General features: G+C 42.2%; 1 protein-coding gene across 3 annotated transcripts in view; it reads left to right on the forward strand.

The window, feature by feature from the left end:
• The window catches only part of dntt (deoxynucleotidyltransferase, terminal), a 90,399-nt gene that overhangs the window by 51,163 nt on the left and 12,253 nt on the right, over positions 1-26,983 (forward strand). For 2 of the 3 annotated variants that reach the window (XR_012595297.1, XM_074646858.1), the window contains exons 9-10: positions 2,556-2,804; positions 3,264-3,347. Coding sequence is in view for 2 of the 3 variants with exons in the window: in XM_074646858.1 (XP_074502959.1) it covers positions 2,556-2,804; positions 3,264-3,347 (333 nt within the window). In the remaining variant the exon portion in view is untranslated. The remainder of the gene's footprint in view (positions 1-2,555; positions 2,805-3,263; positions 3,348-26,983) is intronic. The other variant, XM_074646859.1, reaches the window with a different exon arrangement.

The following is a 26,983-nucleotide window of genomic DNA, read 5'->3' on the forward strand; positions in this document are numbered from 1 at the left end:
ACAGTTAATTCCCTGGTGAAAAAAATGCATTTGTGGATCGGTGCACGTCAGGGGAGACTCAAAACTCCCACACACAAATGCAGTGAAGTTCACACATGACAAGTAGTTTGTAAACGCAGGTTCAACAATTTTTATATAAATATAACAACATCTAAATATGTTTTGATGAAAATTGCAAATACTTTTAAATCCATATATATGTGTGGATTTATAGTGCATTTATTTAAAACAAGAAATATTTGTGTGTTCATCAGAAATATATTTGTGAACCTTATTTTTTTAAATGGATTTTTGTTTTTACATTTATATATAATCATAACTATTTTCGTGTGCATTGAAAAATATTTTTGTAGAAAGAGTCGTTTATATATAAATCACAAAATACATTTGTGAATCCCTCTGTGTGTGCGTTCATTAATATTGAGACTGATCTGACTCCATAATTTTATTTCAAAGTATTTTATGTCTTTTAACAAAAAAACAGATTCATAAATCTGCCTAGACGTTCTCCCCTAAATATCCCTCTGCTCAGTCTTTTAAGATGGCAAATATCCTTCGTTTAAAGAAATGTAACCTTGACTCGACCGTTTTCAATAACTCCAGGCCTGAATCTAAGCCGCAGTTTATCTCCCAAGATTTTGAAGAATCTTTTTCTAAAGAAGGTTGCCGTGCTCATAGAATAACATTTCATAAGGATTGCATTCAGGTTTCTGTAAGAAGCACAGCACTGAACTTATTTGTGTTAAATGATCTTATGATGAATCCAGAAACAGGGAGGTGCTCTGTGAATACAACATTACAGGCCACAAAAAGATTCCAAGGTTTTTACTCAGCTCCAAATAAGTGTCTGGTTTCTCTGCGGCTGTACTTTCATCCTACCTGTCAGATAACAGAAAGACTGGCTTTGGTGTGTTTAATGGCTCAATTCTAGGTCAGACAGTGGGAGCAACTGCTTGTCTGCCAGACTGGCAATCATTTCCACGCTGCCAATTCTTCCAGTAAAAACTTTTACTTAGATATATTAATGAACCACTTTTTGGCAGATGAAGGACTGAATGTCATCAAACTTTCCGCAGCTTATCTGTGACAATGGAGACGTTTTAATAACCTGGACAAAAGTGAATCCCCCCTAACAAATACTCTTACATGAATTGAAACATTTTACTGTAATTGTGCTTTTTGATCCAAGTTTAAACCTTGATCAGTATTCCAGTAATTGAGTCTTTTTAAAATACAAATTAAAACATGAAATGGTTCCCGTCAGTCGGTGATGCAGAGATAATCATATCCTCTTATCTTGATTACCGTAATGCTAATAAGGCATGACTCAGGTCTGGGAAAATCTCCAGTGCTTTTGTTCAGGACTAAGAGACCACACATCACTCCAGATGTGGCGTCCTCACTTTGGTGTCAGTGTTAGAATTGATGAAAGAGTTTGATACGTTTAAGGCTTATTTATCAACACCTTGCTGATAAATAAGATTATATTTCAGTACTTTTAATCCTCTATAAGCCAGTGTGCAGGCTCTGATCCTCAGATACAGTAGGGCTCTTTTTGGCTGCTCTGAAGTCTGGGCTAAAGATGAAAGGTGGCCGGGTTTTTCCTGTCAGGGCCCTTGGGTGCTCACCTGAGAAAGATAGACTGGCTGTCCTCTTTAAAGTCGCTCGCCAAGACCCATGCAAAAAGGCGTTTTCATCATTTAAATTGCATAACTTTGACTTAATTTAATGTTTCTATTTAAGCTGAGTGTTACAAATAATACTGTTATTGTCTTGGACAAACCCAGTAAACATAAATTATACATTTTTTATTTTTTATTTTTTTTTAACTTTTTATTTATTGACCCAGCCAAACAAAACATGCACTTCGTTCTCCAAAATACAAAGTACTCCATCACACAAAAAGCACATGCCACAACACAATCATAAATCCAAAAGCAGTATTTTTATGTGGGGGGAAAGAAAAAATAAATAAATAAAAGCAATGAAAAACAAAGCCAAAAACAAACAGATATTATTATAATTATTATTCTGAATAATATTAACAATAATAACAATAATAATAATAATAATAATAATAATAATAATAATAATAATAATAGTAATAATAATAATAATAATGGTACATAAGTGGGTGGAAATTAAATTGAAATTTGTTAAAATAATAATAGTCATGATCATAAAGAACAGAAATGCGGAGTACTATAATAAATTACTTACAAACAAATTAATAGGTGGATAAAAGCTGATTGTGAGACAGCAGCAGAAGAGGGGGGCTTTAGAGTATGTTGTCACTTTCGTTCCCCTTATTCCGCTCAACCATAAAAACATACTTCCCCACAGGCCAAATAAGAGAGAAGAGGGAGGGAAGAAAAAGATAACAGTATAAAAGACAGGAAAACATGATCAGTACGGGGGGTGTGACGATCCATCGATCTGGATCGATATATCGATGCAATGATCAACAATCCATGTCGATGCAAAGGGAAAACATTGGAATTATCAATTTCTGCCAATATCTATGTTAAATTACTTAATTTTTCTTTCTTCACCAGGGCATTCTGCTGTACTGTGACTACCAGGCCTCCACCTTTGATATGGCGAAGCTTCCCAACCACAGGTTTGAGGCCATGGACCACTTTGCAAAGTGCTTCCTGATCGTGCGGCTGGAGGGCAGCCGAGTGGAGGGAGGTCTCCACTGCGCCGAGGGCGACAGCAGGGGCTGGAGGGCAGTGCGCGTGGACTTGGTGTTGCCACCTATGGATCGCTACGCCTTTGCTCTCCTGGGCTGGACCGGCTCCAGGGTATGAAGGATTATACAGTGCAGGTTGAATGACAGTGAGCGGTAGCTGCAGGTGGAATCCATGGGTACAAAAAATAAAAACGTAGGAGTTACTGTCTTTCATGATCAATCATTTTCTTGTGTGTGCCACCACCATGTGATAAAATGATGCTTGGACACAAAAACAAGGTCAAGGTCCGGGTAGTTTTTAGTCTCTGGTAGTCTGGCTCTACATTTTAGACAACTAAAACACCTTCAAAGAAATTTGAAAGATATAAAAAGTCAATGCAAAGTCATATGAAAGTGTACAGTATTATATAAAATGTCTGATATGAAATACCTTTTGTTATGGGATACGTAGGTATAAAGTCCATCAGGAAGAAAAAATGCATTCAGGCAACCCTATTTCCTTTCAATGCCATAAAAACAGATAAGTAAAACATATATTTGGTTTCAGACTATTGATTCTTTTCTTCCACAGCAGTTTGAGAGAGACCTGAGGAGGTTCGCTCGAGTGAAGCGAGGGATGCTTCTGGACAACCACGCCCTGTACGACAAGAGCAAGGTACTTAGTGCAGCACGAGACTCACTGGAGCTGATTCCTCAGTCAATCAGCTAAAAACGTATGAGAAGGCAGTTAAGATATATTCTATAAGATTTATACTAGTGGCTTAAACAAGACCATACCCAAGGCATCATTGCTGTGCTTTGAGATAGTCTTGCAATTTGCTATTTTGACTATTTAGAGCCGCAAAACATAGGAATTTAGTGTCAAATACTCTTAAAAGGTGACCACAAACAGACTCTGTAGTTTTAGTTGCAACCATAGACTGTATATAAAGATGAACGACATGACAGCTCCCCAAAAGTGAAGCCAAAACATCTCGATCGCCCCCTAGTGGCTGGCTGCAGTATAGGTCATAAAGCCCGCCTTCTCCATGTTAGCGGATGGGACATGGGCCAAACTAAAAAGTCAAAGTACACGTCAAATACATTTTTCCCAAAGATGTTTTCTGTCATTTTAGGTAGTTCTTTTCACGCTGATGTATGTTCAAGTGTTCATTTTTCTGATATCTTTGGTTTTAATTAGTTATTTGATGCTATAAAACGGGGTGAGATGTCATGATTGACAGCTGTGATTGACAGCAGCTCTGAGTGAAGTAGATGCAGTAGACTGCTTTTCGGGATGTATAGAGTAGGAATGTCGAGAGGAGATGTAACTTTAACTTTCCACAGCTGTCAGGGTTTCCGTCAAGGCTAAGTTGACTCCCCGCCGGGCTTAATCATCTGGGATTTATGTATTTTTATGAGGTTTTTTTAAACAAAAATGTGCTATGCAGGTAGCAAACTCCTTTAATCAATACCTCAGTGCGTAGGTTCTGTGCTTAATGTTAGCAAGTGTCGGTGTATGCGGCGAGCTCCACCAATCAGAGACGTCGCTGTTACATGTTAGGATTGTGGGTAGAGTAGTACTACTCCCTGACGTCGTAAATAAAACAGGATTTTCTTAAAACAAGGTTGATATCATACAGACTTGTGGCTTCTACAGGAGCATATACCAGCGATTCACAATCTCATAGCTTGTGATAAGTCTACCTTTTATGGTTATGACATTATGGCATTTAGTTAAAATCCTTGATTCTGAATACGACACTTCCGGAAACTCTCTATTGAGCTCTATTTTAGCTCGTACAGGAGGCAGTAAACATGCTATCAGCGGCTACCACCGTCGGTCACTTGACCGTTGCCTCGCAGGTTGTAGCGGCCAATCGAGAGTCTTCCTGATATCTCCGTTCTTAGTCCTGCCCATTAAGCTCTGAATGCTCTCAATTGTTTCTCCAACTCGGAAAAAACAGCCGATGGACACCAGAACGATTTGAATTGCTGATTGCACAGTAGGCGGCAAGTCAGAGGTCTTAAACCAGGCTACTCTGAGGGAGGACACAAGCAAAATGCTTTACATCTTGAACTTTAAAACTCGAAAACTCCTCTTCGGTTGATCTTAAAAAGGAAGGAAGGCGGGAGATAGAGAGAGAGAGAGAGTAGCGGGTGTTTAGGCCATCTGATCAGTGTTTCCCACAGAGTTTATGCTATCAGGTGGGATTTGCTTCATCTCCCCTCTTGAGTGTGCGCTTATGAATCTGAATAGTGAATTACTGCCAAAGCTTTGGTGCTCCAAGGTTTTTGGAAAGATTAGTGCCGGCGTGTTGCAATGCATGAGAAAACTTAGACAAATTATCTCAAATTATTCGATGCAATATGTGCTTCCACTCCGAGCGAGCAGAAAGTTGATACTGGAGCAAGAGCAGCATTTTTAATCATAGCACAGTGCTTAGTGGGAGGATGCAGGATGCATCACTCACACACACACACACATCGTGCATCGTATACATGACTACATCAGAGCAAGACGAGTGAACAAAATCCCTCTTAATGTTTAAATATATGAAAGCGCACGCTTGTTAATGTAAAGGTAATTGCATTGGGGAGTCCAAGGTTCATTTACACATTTCAAAATTAAATAAACCACATCTTACCTTACACAGTGATACAAAGGTACAGCAGAGAAAATATTTTCACACCATAGCTCGTGCAATTTAATAGCCAATTAACTCTTTGCTTGCCTGCAATGCAAGAGCTAATTAGGTTTTGTTTAGTAGCACCTTGCCTTTGTTGATGCGCTTAATTGGCTTCAGGAGGGATAGAGCAGTGGGTCGGTGTGTTTTCATACAGTAGTTATTAGTCTCGTGCAGTGTGACAGGTGGTAATACCACTATATTAAGTTGGTAACCTATGACACAGTCAGACCTTCAGTTAGATATTTTTAGCCACACAGAGAAGTCATTTTCCAAACGTCACAATCAGTTTTGACGATGAGCTGCGAGGTGAGAGAGCAACAAGTCTGGGAGTTTTGACTGTCGTGTAATATAATTAGGGTTTAGTTAACTGAAACCGTGGAAACCAAGCAAATGCTGAATTTTTTGTTTGAAGTGTGTTGATCAATGAAGCCACTTGTAGTTTTCGTATTCAATCCGAGTCATTTTTGTGTCGTAAATCAGCTGGAATTGCACAACCTCAGCTTTCTTTTATCCACACGGCTCATTGATTTAAAGCTATCAGACAATGAGATACACTCCTGAAAGCACGAGTGCGTGTAAACTTAAAAAAAGATTGACAGGACTCTTCAGCTGAAGGACTCGGTTATTCAGCAGGGAAAAAAGTTTATAGTACTGACAAGACGACAACAAAAAATTCCAGGGAACCATCAATCTTTGTGACAGCCATCTCCGAAGCTCTTGTTTATCTTATCCTCGCAACTATTCATTGCATCCTGTAAGGCAGCCACAGCTCATTTCCAATGCACGGGACGGAGCGGCAGGCCGTTTCGAGCGGAGCGGTAGAAGGGGTGTAAGGCGTATCGGCGCGGCGGATCGACAGGGGAGACACCCTGTCACCGCGGTGTCCCATCAGCCGCTCCCCGGGGACAGAGGTCAGAGTCGCCGGGATCACCGGGTGGCAGCTTCCTGACAGATATTATACACAAACAGCCAACTCAGATGGTGTTTATTCAAATGCAAGGGCAGAGCCGGGCCTGCTGACAGTGCAGCCATCCGTGGCACTGGAGTGGACACTCATTCTGACAGAAATCGTGCACGTGTTTGTTGGAGTTTGATGAGGTAAGAGGGTACGTCAAGCAAGAAAAGTAGATTCTACAAAGTGAGAAAAGGTGAGCACAACAGGAGATTTACAGCAGATAACTATCAGCCTGTCGGAGATTTAAAAGTGCAGGGAAACAGGCCAAACTATTTATGCACACACACTCGCTCACTTAAGCAGCGCCGTCACTTCCCTGGCTATAGTTTCAAGGTCAGCAGAACGCTTAACGGGGTACATTCACCCAGAATCGCACAACAGTGTGACCCGTTTTTCATTCTCCGCTCCACATCACAGTCGTAATTAATGTAATGAAGATCAATTAACTGTCCCTGTGTCTGTCGTATCGTCACTGCCCGCATACACTGACTGTTCGCTCTCGCTTCACCGTGGGCAGCACAGGAGGAGCGTTTTTCCCCTTTTTCGTCCATGCTCACCGACATTAATTGGTTCGACGTATGGCTGTGGACGGCGCGGTAATGGCGCCTTCATCATTTCCGTGTCCCTTCTAATTGGCCAGCGGTTTTGGAGAGATCCGGCGCTGCTCGTGTCAGAGAAACATGGGAGCGATGAGGGCTGATGTCTGATTAAAGGGGAGACATCCCAGCTAAGGACCAAAGGCGGTCATTTAGAGGACTTTAATCTTGTGGGCTTCAGAGAGGCTCTCAGCGGATACAAGCTGGCCTCTCTCTTATTATAAAATGCTTAAAAAAAGATTAGAGGGCTATACTCAAGCTAATGATCTCCTCCCAATTAAGAACAGGCTCAGGGGTAATCCTCGAATCGTTGTGGGTGGGTGCTGGACAACTGTCACACAGAGACACAGTGACTGAAGCTGCGTTCACAGTATGAGCGACACAACAACAACAAGTCATTTTCAATGGAAGCCGGTGACATGAAGCTACAAACTGACGGCTGACACTTGTCGCTGCGTGACGGGTGTGATGTGCGTGACGTGCTAAAAATCAAAGTTGAACTGATCTAAACTTTTTTTCAACTTTTCAATGACGCAGTGAAACGTCAACCAAACATATGCCTTTGTTTCACCCTGTTCCGCTCCATCTAAAAACAATAAAAAATGACATCAGCCAGTTCCCAGTGCTATTTAATAACATAACTATAATAATAATAGTAATAAACTTTATTTGTATAGCACCTTTCATACAAGAAATGCTGCTCAAAGTGCTTAACAAATTGCATTACATGCAAGGTTGTGTGAGTGCTTCACATGAAAATGGACATAAAAACATTTAAAAAAACATTTTAAGATGGAAAAATAAAACCAGAAAAAAATACATAGAATGCATAATATTAAATGGAAGATAAAACCATTGAATAATAATTAGGACTGTCAATTGATTCCAATTTAATCGCACATTTTTTATCTGTTCAAAATGTACGTTAAAGGGAGATTTGTCAAATATGAAATACTATTATCAACATGGGAGTGGGCAAATATGCTGCTTTATGCAAATATTGTCCAGAAACCCTGCATTTAGCATAAAAAATATGCTCAAATCATAACAGCTGTCAGTGTGTCAGTGTGCTGACATGACTATGACTTGCCCCAAACTGCATGTGATTATCATAAAGTGGGCATGTCTGTAAAGGGGAGACTCGTGGGTACCCATAGAACCCATTTTCATTCACATATCTTGAGGTCAGAGGTCAAGGGACCCCTTTGAAAATGGACTTGCCAGTTTTGATAGCCGAAATTTAGCGTAAATTTGGAGCATTATTTAGCCTCCTTTGCGACAAGCTGGTATGACAAGGTTGGTACCAATGGATCCCTTGGGTTTTCTAGTGTCATGTGATACCAGTATTTTCACTCTAGCTTTAAAACCTAACCGCTACAACGTCCGAAAGATCGATTGCGTTAATGTGTTAAAGAAATTAGTGGCGTTAAAACGAATTTGCATTAATGCGTTACTATTGCATTAATTTGACAGATTTCATAGAATGCATAAATCAAGTAAAATACATTCTTAAAGAAGGGTAGTAGTGCATAAGTGCAAAGCAAAACGCAAAAAAGAATCTCAGGCCTGTTAGAGGTTAAAGTGAAGAGATACGTTTTTAGCTTCTTTTTTTTTTATATGTATCGATCATACTACGTCATCGAGCGCTTGAGCAACATTTCGACATCGACCCGGCGAAAATGTAAGTGGCCGCGCTGGTCGTTTTGTTGCTTTTCTTGCTCGTAGTGTGAACATACAGCATCAGGGTTCATTCCCACCAAACATGTTTCCAGTTTGAAGCATTTACTGTCATTCAGATTGCTTGCACAGGTGAAAATGATGTAATTTGAACACAGGTGACACCAGAGGAACAGCAGTGAAATGGCTGAAAGTGCAGGTTCTGGTCCGTAGTGGGAACATTATCCAAACCAATTACAGGGAATGACCCCACAACACGAGGCTTTATGGGTATCAGGAGATGGGTGTTGACAGCTGGAGTTCCTCATGCTCATAAAGCCTCGCATAACAAAATGAACAGACTATAACCTGCGCTGAGAATATGGGCAGAGGCGCACCGTTCCCAGCTCTCTGAAAGAAAACAGTCATATTTAGATGTTAAGTTGGTTTCGCCTCCAGCATTTTCTCCTCTGCTTTTCCTCCTGACGCCAAATCCTCTAAACTAGCAGGATGAAAGGTTCCCAACACGTTAGCCCCTTTTACCAGACAGTCCAGGGAAATAAGGACCCCTAAGAAGAAACTAAATCAAAAACTGAAATTCTGTTTTCTATTTTCACCGTATCTGAAGAACCATTATGATTAGGCAATTTGTCTGAGAGGCAGTTTTCACTTCATTTTGTTCTTTGTAGTTTCCTGTTATTTGATTGTCGCATACAGAGGTGGTCAGGAGTGAAAACACCAGAATGCCTGTCTCCAAAATAGCAACAATCAAGTGTGTTACGCATGTTTCATGTTTGTTTTTTTCCATTTCTGCTTTGGTATTTGAATGAACAATTTCCACTTAGGTTTGAAACAAAAGTAGTACTTCACCCACAAAATGACAATTTGTATATCAGTTACTCACCTCGTTTTACCTTGAAGTCTTGAAGAAAACTTTGTTACTTTTGTTAAAATATGTTAAAATCATAACATTGCAAACCCAAGCCCAACAGACAACAACAGCTGTCAGTGTGTCAGTGTGCTGACTTGACTATGACTTGCCCCAAACTGCGTGTGATTATCATAAAGTGGGCATGTCTGTAAAGGGCAGACTCGTGGGTACCCATAGAACTCATTTTCATTCACATATCTTGAGGTCAGAGGTCAAGGGACCCCTTTAAAAATCGGCATGCCAGTTTTTCTTCACCAAAATTTAGTGTAAGGTTTGAAGCGTTATTTAACCTCCTTCTCGACAAACTAGTATGACATGGTTGGTACCAATGGATTCATTAGGTTTTCAGTTTCATATGATACCAGTATCTTCACTCTAGCTTTAAAACTGAGCCCGCTACAACTCTAAAAATCACAAGTTGCATTAATGCGTTATCAAGTTAACTTTGACAGCCCTAGTGTGTGTATGGGGGGATGAGGTTAGGTGGGACATTAGGCGACGATGTGTAGTAGACGGTCGGGGATGAAGGAAGGAAGGAACTAGGATGGGTTGTTGAAGTGAGTGATGGTCTTAGGGAAAAACTGTTTAGGTGTCTGGTGGTCCTGGTACTGATGGCGCCGGACGAGAGCCTTCTGTATCATGGTTCCTGTGGTTTCCCAGGAAAAGCTCCTGCTGTGGAAAATGGCTTTTATTTACATGAAGAAGCCACTGAGTCAGTTTGTTTTACTCGCATCGGTCACTGTGAACCAGGATATCTTTCACACCATAGTGTGATCGATATGACTGCCCCTTCACTGTCAGGTTTGGGTCGGGACACCCTGCTAGCAATAACTGACATCTAGGCGTCCTCTGAAAATACTCTGCTGACTTGTAGTGCCACAGGCACTTACAACCCGCATCAGTATCTGGCCTCCACAGTTGAGTTTTAACTGTAGGTCTGAGGGAGTGGTGTAGGCTGGGAGGCGGGTCTGTGTGTGTGTGTGTGTGTGTGTGTCCTCTGCTGTAAGTCTGAAGGTGTGTGATAATTAATATGTGTAGTGGGCTTGATGAATGAGGACAGGTGGAGGATTTCATCATGCCTAGACAGACTGACTCCCTCCCTGGGCAGTAGGGATCCATGACCTGCCCAACACCTCGAAAAAACACACACCCCTCTATGTGTGGCAGGATCTACCCTTGAAATTCACTCTGTGTGTGTGTTTGTGTGTGTTTGTGTGTGTGAGTACTCAGCGGTGCGGCTCAGGTGTTCCCAGGCTGCAAACCAAAGTACACCTGTTCAAAACGCGTTCATGGAAATGCAATTCGTTGTCGTTTGTTCTGCCTATTTATGCATACTTTCTCATACCGTGTGCATAAAGTGTGCGATATACTGCGAGTGTGAGTGTGCGTATCGGTATGTGTCTTTCTCAGAGGGTAATTACTCTATGTCATGTGTAGGAGTGTGATTAATGAGGTTCTGGTCAAAAGGCAGTGAGCATAGATGTCCTGGCTTTGGTCCTGAAGCACAGTTACTGATATGAAAGGACCATTCATATTCTCTGCTGACACTCCTCCAGCTCTACGCCACGCTCTGATGTGGAGTTCAAGTAACCGAATGTTATACAAAATACAGCTTTTTGTACAATAAGAAATTTTTTGACATCTTAGAATTATAAAAAGTCTACTGCACTTTTTCCTCTCATTCTTTTATTGCATCTTTATATTTGTAGTGTGATATATACATATTTCAAAGAAACCAGGGCCTGTATTTATCAAACTTATAAGAATTGCACTTAAGACTGCTCTAAAGAACCAACTTATGAGTAAAGAAATGATTTGTGAATGTCAAAGACAAATTTATCAATTGACTCCTACTTAGAGCAAAGTGATCACATGTATACTCAGAGCAGGAACAGCCAATCAAACAAGGATTTATCCTACACCTCCTGCATTGTTTATTCTTTTAAAACGTATGAAATAAAAATATATATATATTTGCGTGATATCTTCAGTAGCAATTAACATGGAAACTGACTTCTTGTATATTTACAATATATAGATAGGGATGAAATAATAGGAAATCGGCTGAAGTGAAAACAAAAAGATACCCGAACTAAAGAAAGAAAAGGTATTCTGCTGATGAGCTACGTCAAAGAAATAATCTAAAAAGGAGAATTTAAACCCGATGAAAAGTGCAGACAATGAAGTGTATAAGAAGTGACTGCTGCATCTTTGTTCTCTTTGTTTCTGATAAATGCAAAAGAAAAAGTGGTCTAACATCATATCAAATGTTCAAAAATTATCAGTAGGATAAAACTACTCTATTCTGAATTATAAATATTGGCCTATGATATTTTGTATAAACATGTTTCAGAACTTGTTTCTGTACTGCAGTCATCCAATTTAAAAGATCTCTGGAGCTCTCTTAAATTTAAGAGTGTTTTCAAGTCATGGGGCATTTGATAAATAGCTTTTATTCTTCTCTGAGTATTTACTTTCATTACATTTCATTTTTAGCAGTTTGATAAATACAGGCCCAGACCAAAACAGATTATTTTAATTAATCATATTTTATTTAATATTGTTCTCATCTAACAACCTCACCATGTTATTAAATGCTGAAATGAAAAATTATATGTAAGACGCCTTGGTTTTTCCATGATATGTTTCTGGATGTATCAAAAAAAGACTGGAAATGTTGAATTTTTGTTGATCCGCAGCAGTTAAAGCTTCATGTAGAATATCTATATGTAATAATATAATAATTAGGGCTGTCAAAGTAACGCTGTAATAAACCTGTTAACACAAATTCATTTTAATGCCACTAATTTCTTTAACATATTAATGTACTCGATCTTTCGGAGGTTGTAGTGGGCTCGATCTTAAAGGTAGAGCAAAGATACTGGTATCATATGAAACTAGAAAAAAAAAAAGTGCGATTAATTGTGATTAAATATTTGAATCGATTGACAGCCCTAATATTAATATAATATAAGCAGCATATGTTCACTGGGATTGTCTAACTTTTACAACAAAAAACAAATAACATCAGAAAAATAAATTAAATATGCTGTAATCACATCAAAAACCTTGTCTTTACCTTAAAAAAAGCAACATTCAAATAGATTGTACCAATATTCCTGCTGTTTTTATGTGTAAAAAAGGGCCAATCTGTTAGATTTTTTTAGCGCAAATTTAATACAGTAGCATGAAGGTCCACAGGAGATTCCTTTTAACATTATAAAAATACATAAATGAACATCATTCTGCAGATTGCTCTTTAAATTTTCCCTGACAAGCATAAAATGTTTAATTTAAAAGTGATCACAAAGTGAAGAGCGTTTCTAAAATGTGCTCCACCACTACGTCCTCTCTCTCTCTCTGTGTGTGTCCACCGGGGTAACAGCAGAATTTAATACGAAGCTCACTGTCAAATTACGATATCTTGGATGTAGAGTGCTCACAGCTCTTTCGACCCCCCACCCTCCTCCACCCTCTGAGCAGTGGATGAGTGGACAATAACAGGGCAATTGCACTGGGCTTTGGGGAGCGGTGGTTTCGAACGCTCCCCCGGCTGGCTGGCTGCTGCTCACACAGGAAGCGTTCGCGGTGAGGATGGGAGCCGCATGGAAGGGGGCCCCCATCTCAGCGAGCAGCGGATGGGTAGGAGAGGTTTAATTTAGCGGATGGTGGCACAAGGACCCTCAGGGCGTCACATACTGTAAGACACACACATACCTTAGCGTACATTGTGACAGACAAGTGAGCCGAGGAAAGGTGCGGCCTCTGTCCTCCAAACATCCCGGTGGCAGCCTGGGTGAGCTGGGAAATTAGCCTTTTTTTTAAATGGAGCGATGTGTGGAGGAGGTGGGGGAAGGTTGTTCACTTACCATTAACGTTTGCAAACGTTTCTTCTCGACCTTGGTGGCACGTCTGTACTTATGAATTCTAATTAATAGAAGTTGATGAATAGAGCTGTTGTAGCTGCGTTTGAAAGAGGAGGCACGCATTGTGATGTTTCTTTTCCTTTTCAAGGTCAGAAGTTGATCCAGTTCATTCAGTGCTCAGTGTGTGGCTATTAGCTTTCAACCAAAGTCAATCCATTTGTATAAAGTGCAATAGTGAGAGAATCTTTTTATTGATGAAAATATGAAGACGGGCTTCGTGGTTTAGAAAAAATCAAGACAGAAAATCCTGAGGAAAGGAAGCAAATACACACAGATATGGCACGTGCATGGACTCTAAACCACAATCCAGAGGTGGGAGAAGATCTTTTACTTGAGTAAAAGTAGTAATACTACAGTGTTGTTACAAATTAAAGTCCTGCATTAAAAATGTTACTTTAGTAAAAGTGCAAAATTAGTCATTATGCAGAATAATATATCTGATATTATTATATTATAATTATTGATATAAATATATTAATGTCACTTTCAGGTTGCAGCTGGTAAACATGGGGTTAATTTTAATTATTTATATATATTTATTTTATTTTTATATAGATTATTTATGTATGTTATAGGGATAGCTCAACCTATAATATTATATCATAACTTATTAGTTTATTTATATTTTATAGGGCTACAGCTACCGATTATTTTCATTATCGATTAATCTGCCGATCATTTTTTTTTTCAATGAATCCATAATTGTTTAGTCTAAGAAACGTCAAAAAATTTTCAGAAAATGGCCATCCCAACTTCACAGTGCCAAACATAACGTCTTCAAATATTGTTTTGTTTGACCAAACGTCCAAATACCAAAAATTATTTAGTTTACAATGAGTTACTGTAAAAAAAATTACTGAAATGATTAATGGATTAATCGAAATACTATAGTTGCCGATTATTATTCTGTCAATTGACTAATGGATTAATCAACTAATCATTTCAGCCCTAATATTTTGTGTGTAATATATGCTTCCAAAAATGTAGTGGATTAGAAATATAAAGTAGCATAAAATAGATATACTCAAGTAAAGTTTAAGTACTTTAAATTGTATTTTAGTACAATACTTGGGTAAATGTACTTTGTTACTTTCCACCACTGCCACACTAATTTAAACACCTCCAGACATCTCTCTCAGGAGAATGCAGTGCCACCATTCTCCAGGGTACCGATTCACACCGGAGGTAGCATCCTAACAACCAGCCGCTCTGCCGTTGATTATAAATATGATCCCATACCAATTAAATGCATGCAGCAATTTCTTGCTACTTTATTACCATTTCTGTTTCCATATTATAAAACCTTTAGCTGACAGTTTTAATCCAATGCTGCTCATAACAAGCAAGAAAAACCTGAAATTATTCCTGTTCGTTGCCCACATGTTGAGCAACCAATGGCAAGGAGTGCAATAATTAAATAGCTAAAATAAGACATGCAGCCATTTCTGCACTAATCATATGAAATCTAACTGAGGAGGGCTGAGTGTAGGTAAGGAAGTACGAGCCAGTCGGAAAGTTTATTTTTTCCTTTGTCTTACATGGGTACAAACAATACATGTAGCATTTCATTAAGCACACTAAGTGGATTACAAGTCGAATCATCCTCCCTGCGTATTATTGTGGTGGAAGTGGAGTATTCCAGGAGCATATTACTCTGGTAATTGCTACACTGGCTGTTCTATTTTCGGGAGCAGAAATTGATTTCAAGTGTTTTTTCCTTTCCTTCCTTCCTTCCTCTCAGCTTCCTCAGGTTTGTTGATGGTCTATTTTGTTATAGCCTTGTGCGGTTTGTTCCCAGTATTGGATCGTGCTCTCTTCTGCTTTTGTCCCTTATTTAGCCCCTTTAAATTGGTCAAGAACTTTGTGCAAAATGGTTAGACCTACAGAGCAAATGCACGAGGGAGGTGCAGCTTCAGACTCGAGCTTGTTTAACAAATTCTGTACCTGGATAATAAAAAGTATGTTTAAGGTTAAATGCACACAGATAACATTGTAAATGGGATCTGTTCAGGCATGTAGGTCACCCTTAGAGGTGATCCCATCGCTGCCTGCCAGAAGGCAAGGAGAACGCTTTCAAAACTCAACATGAGCAGTTTACCTCATCATGAAGATTGCTAAATAACGTATTTAAAGCACCCGATCTGACAGAGTACATTGCTCTATTCTGTATGAATTAAGTTTGTTTGTGTCACATAAATGGAGAGGTATAGTATAATGGGCACACTGGGAATAATCTCTATAAACAGATTCTGCATTCACATGTAGAATCTGTAGGCAACGGGACAAGATTTTGGCATTGGAGCCTTTGGTTGAATGCAGGTAAACAGTCCGTGTGGAGAGCAAAAGAGGAGGAACGCATTGGTCAAAATACAATCTGGGAACCCACCGGCTATCGTCTGACGGTGATTTAGCTTTTTATTGGTTTGAAATTAGCTTTTAAACTGGCTGCTTGTGAAACAATCCGGTCGTCAACCTGGTCTCACGGGAAGGCGTATAAATAGCACAACATTACACGGACATTCCGCGTGTCATGAGGACACATTTTCGACTTTTCGTGTGTCATTTGTACGCCGTGCCACAAAACTACGGTAACATCCGAAGTGAGGTTGAGGCAACAAAACCACTTAGTTAGGTTTAGGAAAAACGTCATGGTTGGGCTTAAGATAAGTATGTAAACTAAGTAAAATATGTACGTAAACAACGTAACATAAGTACGGAAAACATGTCACAAACGTCACTACAAAACACGTCAAAACAACGATCTCTAACACTGCTTTTTATTCTACGTTACTAGCTCTGAGTGTAGCATAATCACATGAAGCATTACCTTGCAGTCAGTACACACTACATGGTGTACAAATGACACGCCAAAAGCAAGAAAGGCGTTCTTATTGCATGCTAAATGCCTTGCGCATTTTCGTGGCATTCACACACCATTTCGTGCAAATGGGCTGCGGTCGTAGACGCCGCCTCTCAACTTCAACTCTAGTCTCGTATCTGAAGTTGCTAATCCGACTGTAAACAATGAGCAGCGCACGAAAAAATAAGTCTTGGCCCGGATGTACTGCACGCTGTACACTGACTGTAAAACTGTGCTGCGCTTAGCTTAGCATTTGTGTTCCAGCTGGAAGGAACCAAATACCTATCCATAGAGGAGGCTTTCTGTTTATCAGAGATACAGAGAAAATATATAGAAAAAAATAAAGGAAAAAAATTGAAATAGTAAAGAAATTAGGAAAAAAATCAGATTTTCTAAAGCCATCAAATCTCAAAAATTTTAGAAATTTCAAGTTTAATGGGCATGACACTGTTGGAGTCAGCCATACCAAAAAAGCTATTCCTAGTGTGTTTCAATCAGTAAGTATCCATGAGAGGAGAAACGTGAAACACTGCAAATTAAATCATCATCACTGTAGAGAGAGATGTGATAATTTTTGCAAAAAAAACCCCAAACAAAACAAAATGTCATTGCCATCGGAATGTGATGTGTCATCATCATGGCTGGAAACATCCTCACTGTGGGTAGACTAGTTATCACTGTGGGTGCAAACATTAGCACCGCAGATAGAAATGTCATCACCACGGGCATCAATGTCATCACTGCAGGTAGAAACGTCATCTCGGGTAATAACACACTCCCTGTGTCCCTTACTTCTGGCCATATATCATGAAATGGGCCATTATCATCTCTGGAGCCAACAAGAAACTCGCAGAAACATTGGACAGTGATGTGACGACGCTGTCCAGGAAAAATTGGGCAGTTAATAAAAGTAGAGCGATATACTGCATGAAGACATCTTGGCGCAGAGCAGGAGTTGCTTCTTAAGCTGGGATCAGACTACAGGATTTAAAGAAGCTCAACATATCTCATATTTACAGGCCGTCCGCTCCAGATTTCTCTCATAAAACCTTGTCTCACGTTCCAAGAGAAGCTCCCACCTAGCCGTGAGATAAGAACGGGAAATAGCAGATTACAAGATTCATTCGGATTTGTAAAATAGGATTTGGGAAATTGGACCATCTTGAATTTTGCAAACCTGTGCATTCTCGCAATCTGCGGTGACAAACTCAGAACAAGCATGGAGCCAGGCCAGCAGTAGAATCTCTGCAGTCATAATTTGTGGAAGGAAAGTGAAGTGAGAAAATGTGGATGTGCAGGTGTGGAAGCCAGGAGCTTTTGGTTTTTCCGGAAGCGTTCTTAGTATTTACTGTTGAGACAATTGCTTTCCTCTAAAGCTGCTGTTTGCTTCGGCTTTCTTTACAGTTTTGTTTTTGCTTTGCTACTTCATGATCCTATGCTAGAGTATGCTTCAAATGAACTGTTGTTCCACCATGTGTAAATGCAGAAGTGTTGGTATCTGTTCCAAATGGCCACACCCCAACGTGGGGAGGAAAGCATGCCGTCACAGGGGCAACACGCTAGTTTATTTATCTGACAGTTTATCTTTAAAGGCATTGATGGTGTAGCATCCATCCATCCATCCATCTTCAACCGCTTATCCGGGATCGGGTCGCGGGGGCAACAGCTCCAGCAGGGGACCCCAAACTTCCCTTTCCCGGGCCACATTAACCAGCTCTGACTGGGGGATCCCGAGGCGTTCCCAGGCCAGAGTAGAGATATAATCTCTCCACCTAGTCCTGGGTCTTCCCCGTGGTCTCCTCCCAGCTGGTCGTGCCTGGAACACCTCCCAAGGGAGGCGCCCAGGAGGCATCCGTGCTAGATGCCCGAACCACCTCAACTGGCTCCTTTCGACGCAAAGGAGCAAGGACTCTACTCTGAGTCCCTCACGGATGACTGAGCTTCTTACCCTATCTCTAAGGGAGACGCCAGCCACCCTCCTGAGGAAACCCATTTCGGCCGCTTGCACCCGCGACCTCGTTCTTTCGGTCATGACCCAACACTCATGACCATAGGTGAGAGTAGGAACGAAGATTGAACGGTAGATCGAGAGCTTTGCCTTCCGGCTCAGCTCTCTTTTCGTCACAACGGTGCGGTAAAGCGAATGCAATACCGCCCCTGCTGCTCCGATTCTCCGACCAATCTCACGTTTCATCGTCCCCTCACTCGCGAACAAGACCCCGAGATACCTAAACTCCTTCACTTGGGGTAAGGACTCATTCCCTACCCGGAGTAGGCAAACCACCGGTTTCCTGCTGAGAACCATGGCCTCAGATTTAGAGGTGCTGATTCTCATCCCGACTGCGTCACACTCGGCTGCGAACCGATCCAGTGAGTGCTGGAGGTCGCAGACCGATGATGCCAACAGGACCACATCATCTGCAAAAAGCAGCGATGAGATCCTCAGCACACCGATCTGCAAACCCTCCTCCACCCGACTACGCCTCGATATCCTGTCCATGAATATCACGAACAGGATTGGTGACAAAGCGCAGCCATGGCGGAGGCCAACCCCCACCGGAAACGAGTCCGACTTATTGCCGAGGATCCGAACACAGCTCTCGCTTTGGGCGTACAGGGATTGGATGGCCCTGAGAAGTGCCCCCCTCACCCCATACTCCCGCAGCACCCCCCACAGTATCTCCCGGGGGACCCGGTCATATGCCTTCTCCAAGTCCACAAAACACATGTAGACTGGATGGGCATACTCCCAGGCCCCCTCCAGGATCCTTGCGAGAGTGAAAAGCTGGTCCGTTGTTCCACGGCCAGGACGGAATCCGCATTGTTCCTCTTCGATCTGAGGTTCGACTATCGGCCGAACCCTCCTTTCCAGCACCTTGGAGTAGACTTTACCAGGGAGGCTGAGCAGTGTGATACCCCTGTAATTGGCACACACTCTCTGGTCCCCCTTTTTGAAAAGGGGAACCACCACCCCGGTCTGCCACTCCTTAGGCACTGTCACCGACTTCCACGCGGTGTTGAAGAGACGTGTCATCCAAGACAGCCCCTCCCCACCCAGAGCCTTCAGCATTTCTGGGCGGATCTCATCAACCCCCGGGGCTTTGCCACTGTGGAGTTGTTTGACTACCTCAGTGACTTCCACCAGGGTAATTGATGATGGTCCCCCATCAGCTTCCAGCTCTGCCTCTACCATAGAGGGCGTATTGGTCGGATTCAGAAGTTCCTCAAAGTGCTCCTTCCACCGCCCGATTACCTCCTCAGTTGAGGTCAACAGTGTCCCATCCTTACTGTACACAGCTTGGATGGTTCCCCGTTTCCCCCTCCTAAGGTGCCGGATGGTTTTCCAGAAGCACTTTGGTGCCGACCGAAAGTCCTTCTCCATGGCTGCTCCGAACTCCTCCCACACCCGCTGCTTTGCCTCCGTCACGGCAGTGGCTGCTGCTCTTCGGGCCCGTCGGTACCCTGCAACTGCCTCCGGAGACCTCCGAGATAACATATCCCGGAAGGCCTCCTTCTTCAGTCGGACGGCTTCCCTGACCACCGGTGTCCACCACGGTGTTCGAGGGTTGCCGCCCCTTGAGGCACCTAAGACCTTAAAACCACAGCTCACCGCCGCAGCTTCAGCAATGGAAGCTTTGAACATCGTCCACTCGGGTTCAATGCCCCCAACCTCCACAGGGATGCCAGAAAAGCTCCGCCGGAGGTGTGAGTTGAAGATCTCTCGGACAGGGGCCTCCTCCAGACGTTCCCAGTTCACCCTCACTACGCGTTTGGGCTTACCAGGTCTGTCCAGAGTCTTCCCCCACCCTCTGACCCAACTCACCACCAGATGGTGATCAGTTGACAGCTCCGCCCCTCTCTTCACCCGAGTGTCCAAAACATGCGGCCTCAGATCAGATGATACGATTACAAAATCGATCATCGACCTTCGGCCTAGGGTGCTCTGGTACCACGTACACTTATGAGCATCCTTATGTTCGAACATGCTGTTCGTTATGGACAATCCATGACTAGCACAGAAGTCCAACAACAAACGACCACTCGGGTTTAGATCAGGGAGGCCGTTCCTCCCAATCACGCCACTCCAGGTGTCTCCACCGTTGCCCACGTGCGCGTTGAAGTCTCCCAGGAGAACTATGGAGTCCCCTACTGGAGCCCCATACAGGACTCCATTCAGGGTCTCCAAGAAGGCCGAATACTCCGAACTGCTGTTTGGTGCATACGCACAAACAACAGTCAGAGTTTTCCCCCCCATAACCCGAAGGCGTAGGGAGGCGACCCTCTCGTCCACCGGGGTAAACTCCAACGTAGCGGCACTCAGCCGGGGATTTGTGAGTATCCCCACACCCGCCCGGCGCCTCACACCATGGGCAACTCCAGAGAAGAATAGAGTCCAACCCCTATCCAAGAGTACGGTTCCAGAACCGAGGCTGTGCGTAGAGGTAAGCCCTACCAGATCCAACTGATAGCGCTCCACCTCCCGCACAAGCTCCGGCTCCTTCCCCCACAGAGAGGTGACGTTCCACGTCCCCAGAGCCAGCCTCTGCCGCCCGGGTCCAGTCCGTCGAGGTCCCTGGCCTTCACTGCCACCCGTGTGGCAGCGCACCCGACCCAAGCGGTTCTTCCCGCAGGTGGTGAGCCCACAGGATGGAGAGGAGGGGGGTGCCACGTTCCTTTTTCGGGGTATCCCCGGCCGGGCTCCGTGGCAAGCCCGGCCACCAGACGCTCGTTGACGGGCCCTCCGTCTGGGCCTGGCTCCAGACGTGGGCCCCGGGCTTCCTCCGGGCCGGGTAACTCCTCCTCTGCCTCGTGTCGTCGGTGTAGCATCCAGTTTTACAAAAGAGAAGTGATTTATGTAGTCAGTTTCAGCACATTTGCAAGCTGTGATTTGCATGTGAGAACACCATACTTACCTAGGGGTATAAGAACGTATCGGAAATATTGAGTATCGTGATATTATGTTTTGTGATACTGTATCGATCCTCAAAAACACTGTTTTGATTTTTAAATTAATAGTTTACATGCAAAGTTTAACTTCATTCGCAAAGAGATGCACCCTCTCAGTGTATGTGCCCTCTCATAGTAGTGCTATGATGTTGGATGTTATTGTGATAAATGCAAATGCAGATCCCACTGTTCTGATGGTGGTGTTCTTTATACTATGACAGTTTTCCTAAAAATTGTTTTTAAAAAATCACAATATATGGCCTTGCTTACTGTATCACAAAATATCGTAATACATTGAAATGCAACCCTTGTTAATGATATTCATCGTATCACCAGATTCTTGCCAATACACAGCCCTACGACCCATGCATGACTCACAGATGAATCTGCAATTTACAAGCGACAATCATTTGTGAAACGTGATCCCGACACCATTTGTAATCTGCATGTACTGTAAGCAATGCTCGGAAATCGCTTTTGAAACGGGCCAATTGTTGCGTGGGCTGCTTGTGAAAATGTCGGTTTTTAGAAAATTACCAAAATTATCAGACGCAGAAAATACCTGACTTTTCCCTCTAGCGCCACCTCGAGGTTGACATTTGTGCTCCTGAATGTGAAGCAGATTTTTTCATCTAGAGCCATCATCAGGTTCAATTTTAGATGTATCTGATACTTTGGTTTGAAACCAAATACCTGCAAAACTGACATTCCCATCAGCCTCTGCTGTACTTTGTTATTAACAAATGTTAGCATGCTAACATGCTACACTAAGATGGTGAACATGGTAAACATTATATCTGCTAAACATCAGCATGCTAGTATTGTCTTTATGATCATGTTAGCATTTGGCTCAAACAGCCTCACATAGACACTAACATGGCTGTAGACTCTTTGTCTTGTTTTAGATGCATACACGGATACGCAGTGACCAAAAAAAAAGAAACCCAACCCTGCAAAAAAGAAGCACTATTTGCAAATGTGTTGCTACATTACCACATTCATGTAAGGTGTGTGATTTCCCCCACACTATTAAAGGAAGGATTACTGTGACTGGGTTTGAAAGCCTGATCTAGCAGATAAAGACTTGGCTGCTGCTTGGGCTTTTTTGAAGATGTGGGTGGCCGCCCTTTGGAAGATGAACATGATAGATGTCGGGTGGCTCAGGTCACAAGAAGCAAGATAATGTCACAACACAGTTGTGGGATAAAACAACCAATTTGACCCGGCCACCACAATCCCCTGCTGTCAATCCCATTGCACACCTTGGGTTGAACTTGATCGGTTTAAACAACTGGACTCTCCTGATCCCTTTCTGAGTCACTGCCGTGATGTGTGGCAGTATATGTCTGGGCCAAAGGTGGTCAAAAATGGCAGTGAACAAAGGTTTCTTTTTTCTGGTCACTGAGTGCTAATCACACATCCTTATCTGGACTGCACACATGGGGAAGAATGGATTGGAGAAAGGAATGGCTTCTTTACTTGTCCACTAATGACCATGGTACAATCACACATCAAACTATAAAGCCAGGAATCTCCGTCTGTCTGTCCCTCTGGTTGTTCACATATCTCGAGAACCGCTTATCCGATCTTCTTCACACTTGGCGGGTGTATTGCTGGGGACCCATGGGAGTGCAGTGTCGAATGTGGTGCAACTTCGCCCGATGGTGGTGCCATAACAATGAACTTGTTGTAGTCTGTAACTTTTGTAACAGTAAGTCTCGGAAACAAAATAAATTTGTCCTGGATTTTGTGGGTAAAGATGAATCTATCTATATAAGCCACGACCATATGCGTCGAGACTGATTTTCCAACATTTGGAATTTTGTCCAAATCTAATTTCTCCTACAAATTTTAAGCAATCGTCACCAAATTTGGTACAGATCATCTCTGGACCAAGCCAGAAAAAAAATACTTTTTTTTATTTTTCATGTTCCATACAGTTTTGCTATAGCTGGCTCTCAAATTTATCATAACATATCTCCTGAACGCTTTGTGCTATTCGGATCACATTTGGTGGACTTAGGTAGATATTGTATCTGAGTGACCATGGGAAATTTGGTGTCATTTGGCCAATAGGTGACGCTGTAGCAGCATCATCTATCTATAAAGGAAGTATTATCTTATTGTCTTTCTGTGTATGCATGTATGACTGCCCTTCGCATATCTCAAGAACCGTTCATCCAATCAACTTCACACTTGGCGGGTACAAGCAGCCATACCGCGCTTCTTGACAACGCTGCAAGCAGAACTTCTGGCGGCCAAACAGTCGGCCCTTACGCGCACTGCACTAGTCAAAGAAAATGCATTTTCTCCCACTCAGATAAAAAGGTAGCATGGATTAGTTTACAAAAGGCTAAAATCCTGCTTGATAAACTATTAACTTCCATGGCAAAGTAAAATATGTTTAAGGTGTACTGTGCATCTTAAATGTCCCTTGTTTTACCTTCCTCACCTTTTCACCTTCTTTGCACAGCGCTCATCCAAAATAGCATTTAGTCAATACAGACAGAATACAGATCACAACAAATACCATCAGATTGTTAATTAGCCGGATAGTATATCCAGATCCAGATTGTATTACCAGCTGTAAATGAGGTCTTTGTACTTGCCAAGAAAGCATTTCCATGGGGACAATATACTGTAAGTGCTGTGTTTAAAGGCACCAAAGAAAGATCTTTTACTTTTACTTTCATTCAAGCTCAATCCCTATACACATGTCGGAAACGTCCTGTTTTGATCATTTATTGCTGCACTTCGGCCTGCTTGTTATCTTCCACTGATTCATTTGCTTCCAGTCTGTGTGCAGGTGCGATAATCAGGATCTCCTCTACAGGGCTGGAAAGCCTCTGTCGATTCTCTGTCCATGTTAATGCCACAACCACGCAACAGGTCTGAGTGTCTTCTTGCATTTATTCTGATTAAGAACCCTGCTCTCCTCTGAGGGAGCTGCCACTCAGCATTACAAAGACAGGGGTTTGCTGGTTCCCCGTAAAAGCCTGCACATATTTCCGTTTTCTTTTTCTTCTTTTTCTGCCAGTCAAAAAGGGGTTCAAGGAATTTTTCACTTCAGGGATTTGCTTTGATCACGCCGGTTTGGACATTTTCTCTGCTCTGTCCTCGAGTTGGTCTTGAAAGGCTCCGACTGTAAGACGGAAGCCGACTGGAATGATTGCAGACAGGTAAATCAGCATGTGTGTATGATGGATTATACAGTGACAGCATTCATTGAGTGTAATGTCAAGGTGTTTGCCGCAGTGACGTCTGATTCCACTCCTGCAGTTTTCTGACCAATCCTTCATGATTTGTGCTCTACTGTTTTGACAAAAAACATTTGGCAAAGGACAGATACAAAACCTTAGAATTTATTATAGTTTAAAAGTTAAATGTCACATTTTAGTTCAGCAAATCTCAAGCAAGAGTTGTAGTTGGACACCAGAAGAGTTGGAAACTTAAAATCAGTTGTCAACATGTCTTTCATTATGAAGGCATGGTCATTAAAAAAAATCAAGATATTCATGAGAACCCTTCTTTTGTCCTCCCTTCCCTTGAATAAGAAGCCTGTTCGCTCCAACCACCCAGGTAATGACGCCCCCGTGACAAGTGACTAATGCAAATATGGACCTCCATTTCGGGATACAGTTGCCATATGATTGGGTCGTTCCACATAGAGGTCAGAGAAACAATTAAGGGACTTTAATGGGAATGATTGTGGAGTGTGAAGTTGGAGGGCTGATGCAATAATGGTGCACTATGATGGACGTAGCCTCGTGTTACAGAGCCAGTTAATAGTAAATAGTTGATTTACTGGAACAACGATAGTCTTTATTATTTCATTTTGAGTTTAACATATATTTTGTTACATTTCTAGTAAAGGAGCCACATTTAGCGTTGACTTGAAGTTGTGATTGAGAAGGTTCCATATCTTATATTTTCCATAAGGCTCTTCAGTAATGCTTTTTTTTTTCACTGCTCAAAATGTACCTTAAAGGGAGATTTGTCAAGTATTTAATACTCTTATCAACATGGGAGTGGGCAAATATTCTTGCTTTGTGCAAATGTATGTATATATCTATTATTGGAAATCAATTAACAACACATAACAATGTCAAATAATGTCCAGAACCCCTCACAGGTACTGCATTTAGCATAAACAATATGCTCAAATCATAACATGGCAAACTCAAGCCCAACAGACAACAACAGCCGTCAGTGTGTCAGTGTGCTGACTTTACTATGACTTGCCCCAAACTGCATGTGATTATCATAAAGTGGGCATGTCTGTAAAGGGGAGACTCGTGGGTACCCATAGAACCCATTTTCATTCACATATCTTGAGGTCAGAGGTCAAGGGACCCCTTTGAAAATGGCCAGTTTTTCCTCGCCAAAATTTTGCACAAGTTTGGAGCGTTATTTAGCCTCCTTCACGACAAGCTGTATTGGGCATTGGGCCAATGGGCCAATGATAAATGAACAATAATAAAGCTGCGTTGGGCAGCTACATGCTGGTTTTAAACAGAAACTGTTTAAAAGCCATCAGTGAAGAGGTAGCATGTGATGCTTCATACCAAATGACAGCAAAGGGATGAAACAGGGGAAAAAAACAGTGCTGACTTCCACTTTCTGTAGATGGAGTATTTCTCACTCCTGTTTGGCAGATAGTTTGTACTTCAGTCTTATGTTTCAATTCATCACTCTAGTAGGAACAGATTCTGTTCATGCCTGACACCACAGTTTTTCCTGGGGCAAACAGGGCAAATCGAAAAAAATCACACGGAAGGGGACGTAGTTTTGTAGCTGCAATTTGTGATTTATGTTGACAGGACAAGTATATTTTTCTATAAAATTGTTGCTTTGTGCAGCTTTAAGAGGCGTGATGTGGGAATGTGCTAAGGGAAGGCAAACAGTCATGACAATAAAACCGGGGAGAGAGAGAGAGAAAGATAGATAGAGTGACACATGGAGAGAAGGAAAGAGACGGGAAGGTTTTGTCGCCGTTCCCGCAGACTGTTATCCCTGACGAGGCTGTGTCAGCAGGATGGTCATCTAATCAGCCTTCACAGTGGGACAACTACATCAGTTAGCATCAATGATAAATCATATTGACAGCTATTGCCTGACAGAAGGGGGGTAATGATAGAGGAGGGAATGTGGAAGTGTTGAAAAATAGACTGAAATTAAAGGGAATTAAGGGGTGAAAAGAAGAGTGATGGACACAGCTAGGTGAGAGGGAACATTTCTAAAAGAAGAGAAAAGACATTCAGGATAATTGCATGTATATTATCTGTTCACTTACTGTACTTCACCACCCCCTCTTTACCCCTGTCACCCGTTTCACCATCGCCACCTCACCCACTCTGCCTCAACTTCTCCAGCCTCCCATCCACCCACACACTGTCTGTTATCACTGCTTAATGGGAGAAGATAAAGGATAGGAAGTATTTATAGATTCTATTAAGCCTGCATTTTGCATCACTAAAAAAAAAAATGAAATTCAATAGCTGGCTATTATACCCCCTAAATTCTGCAACCTGCAATCTATTTTTCTGAAATTACAGCGTAAAGAGAAAAAATGAGTTGACTCTGTGAACTTGCTAGATGGAAGGAGAGGACAAAGAAGGCAATATAATGAGCGAGACGGGGGGGCTGTATGGTGGATTGGGCTGAACCGGGGTGTCGGCTCACTCAGGAGACAGATTCTGCTCCATTATTGATGAAAGTGAATGACAGAAGGTTTCAGGAAAGGCCCGGTGT

The sequence above is a fragment of the Sebastes fasciatus genome, chromosome 9 (assembly GCF_043250625.1).
Source record: "Sebastes fasciatus isolate fSebFas1 chromosome 9, fSebFas1.pri, whole genome shotgun sequence".
NCBI lineage: Eukaryota > Metazoa > Chordata > Actinopteri > Perciformes > Sebastidae > Sebastes > Sebastes fasciatus.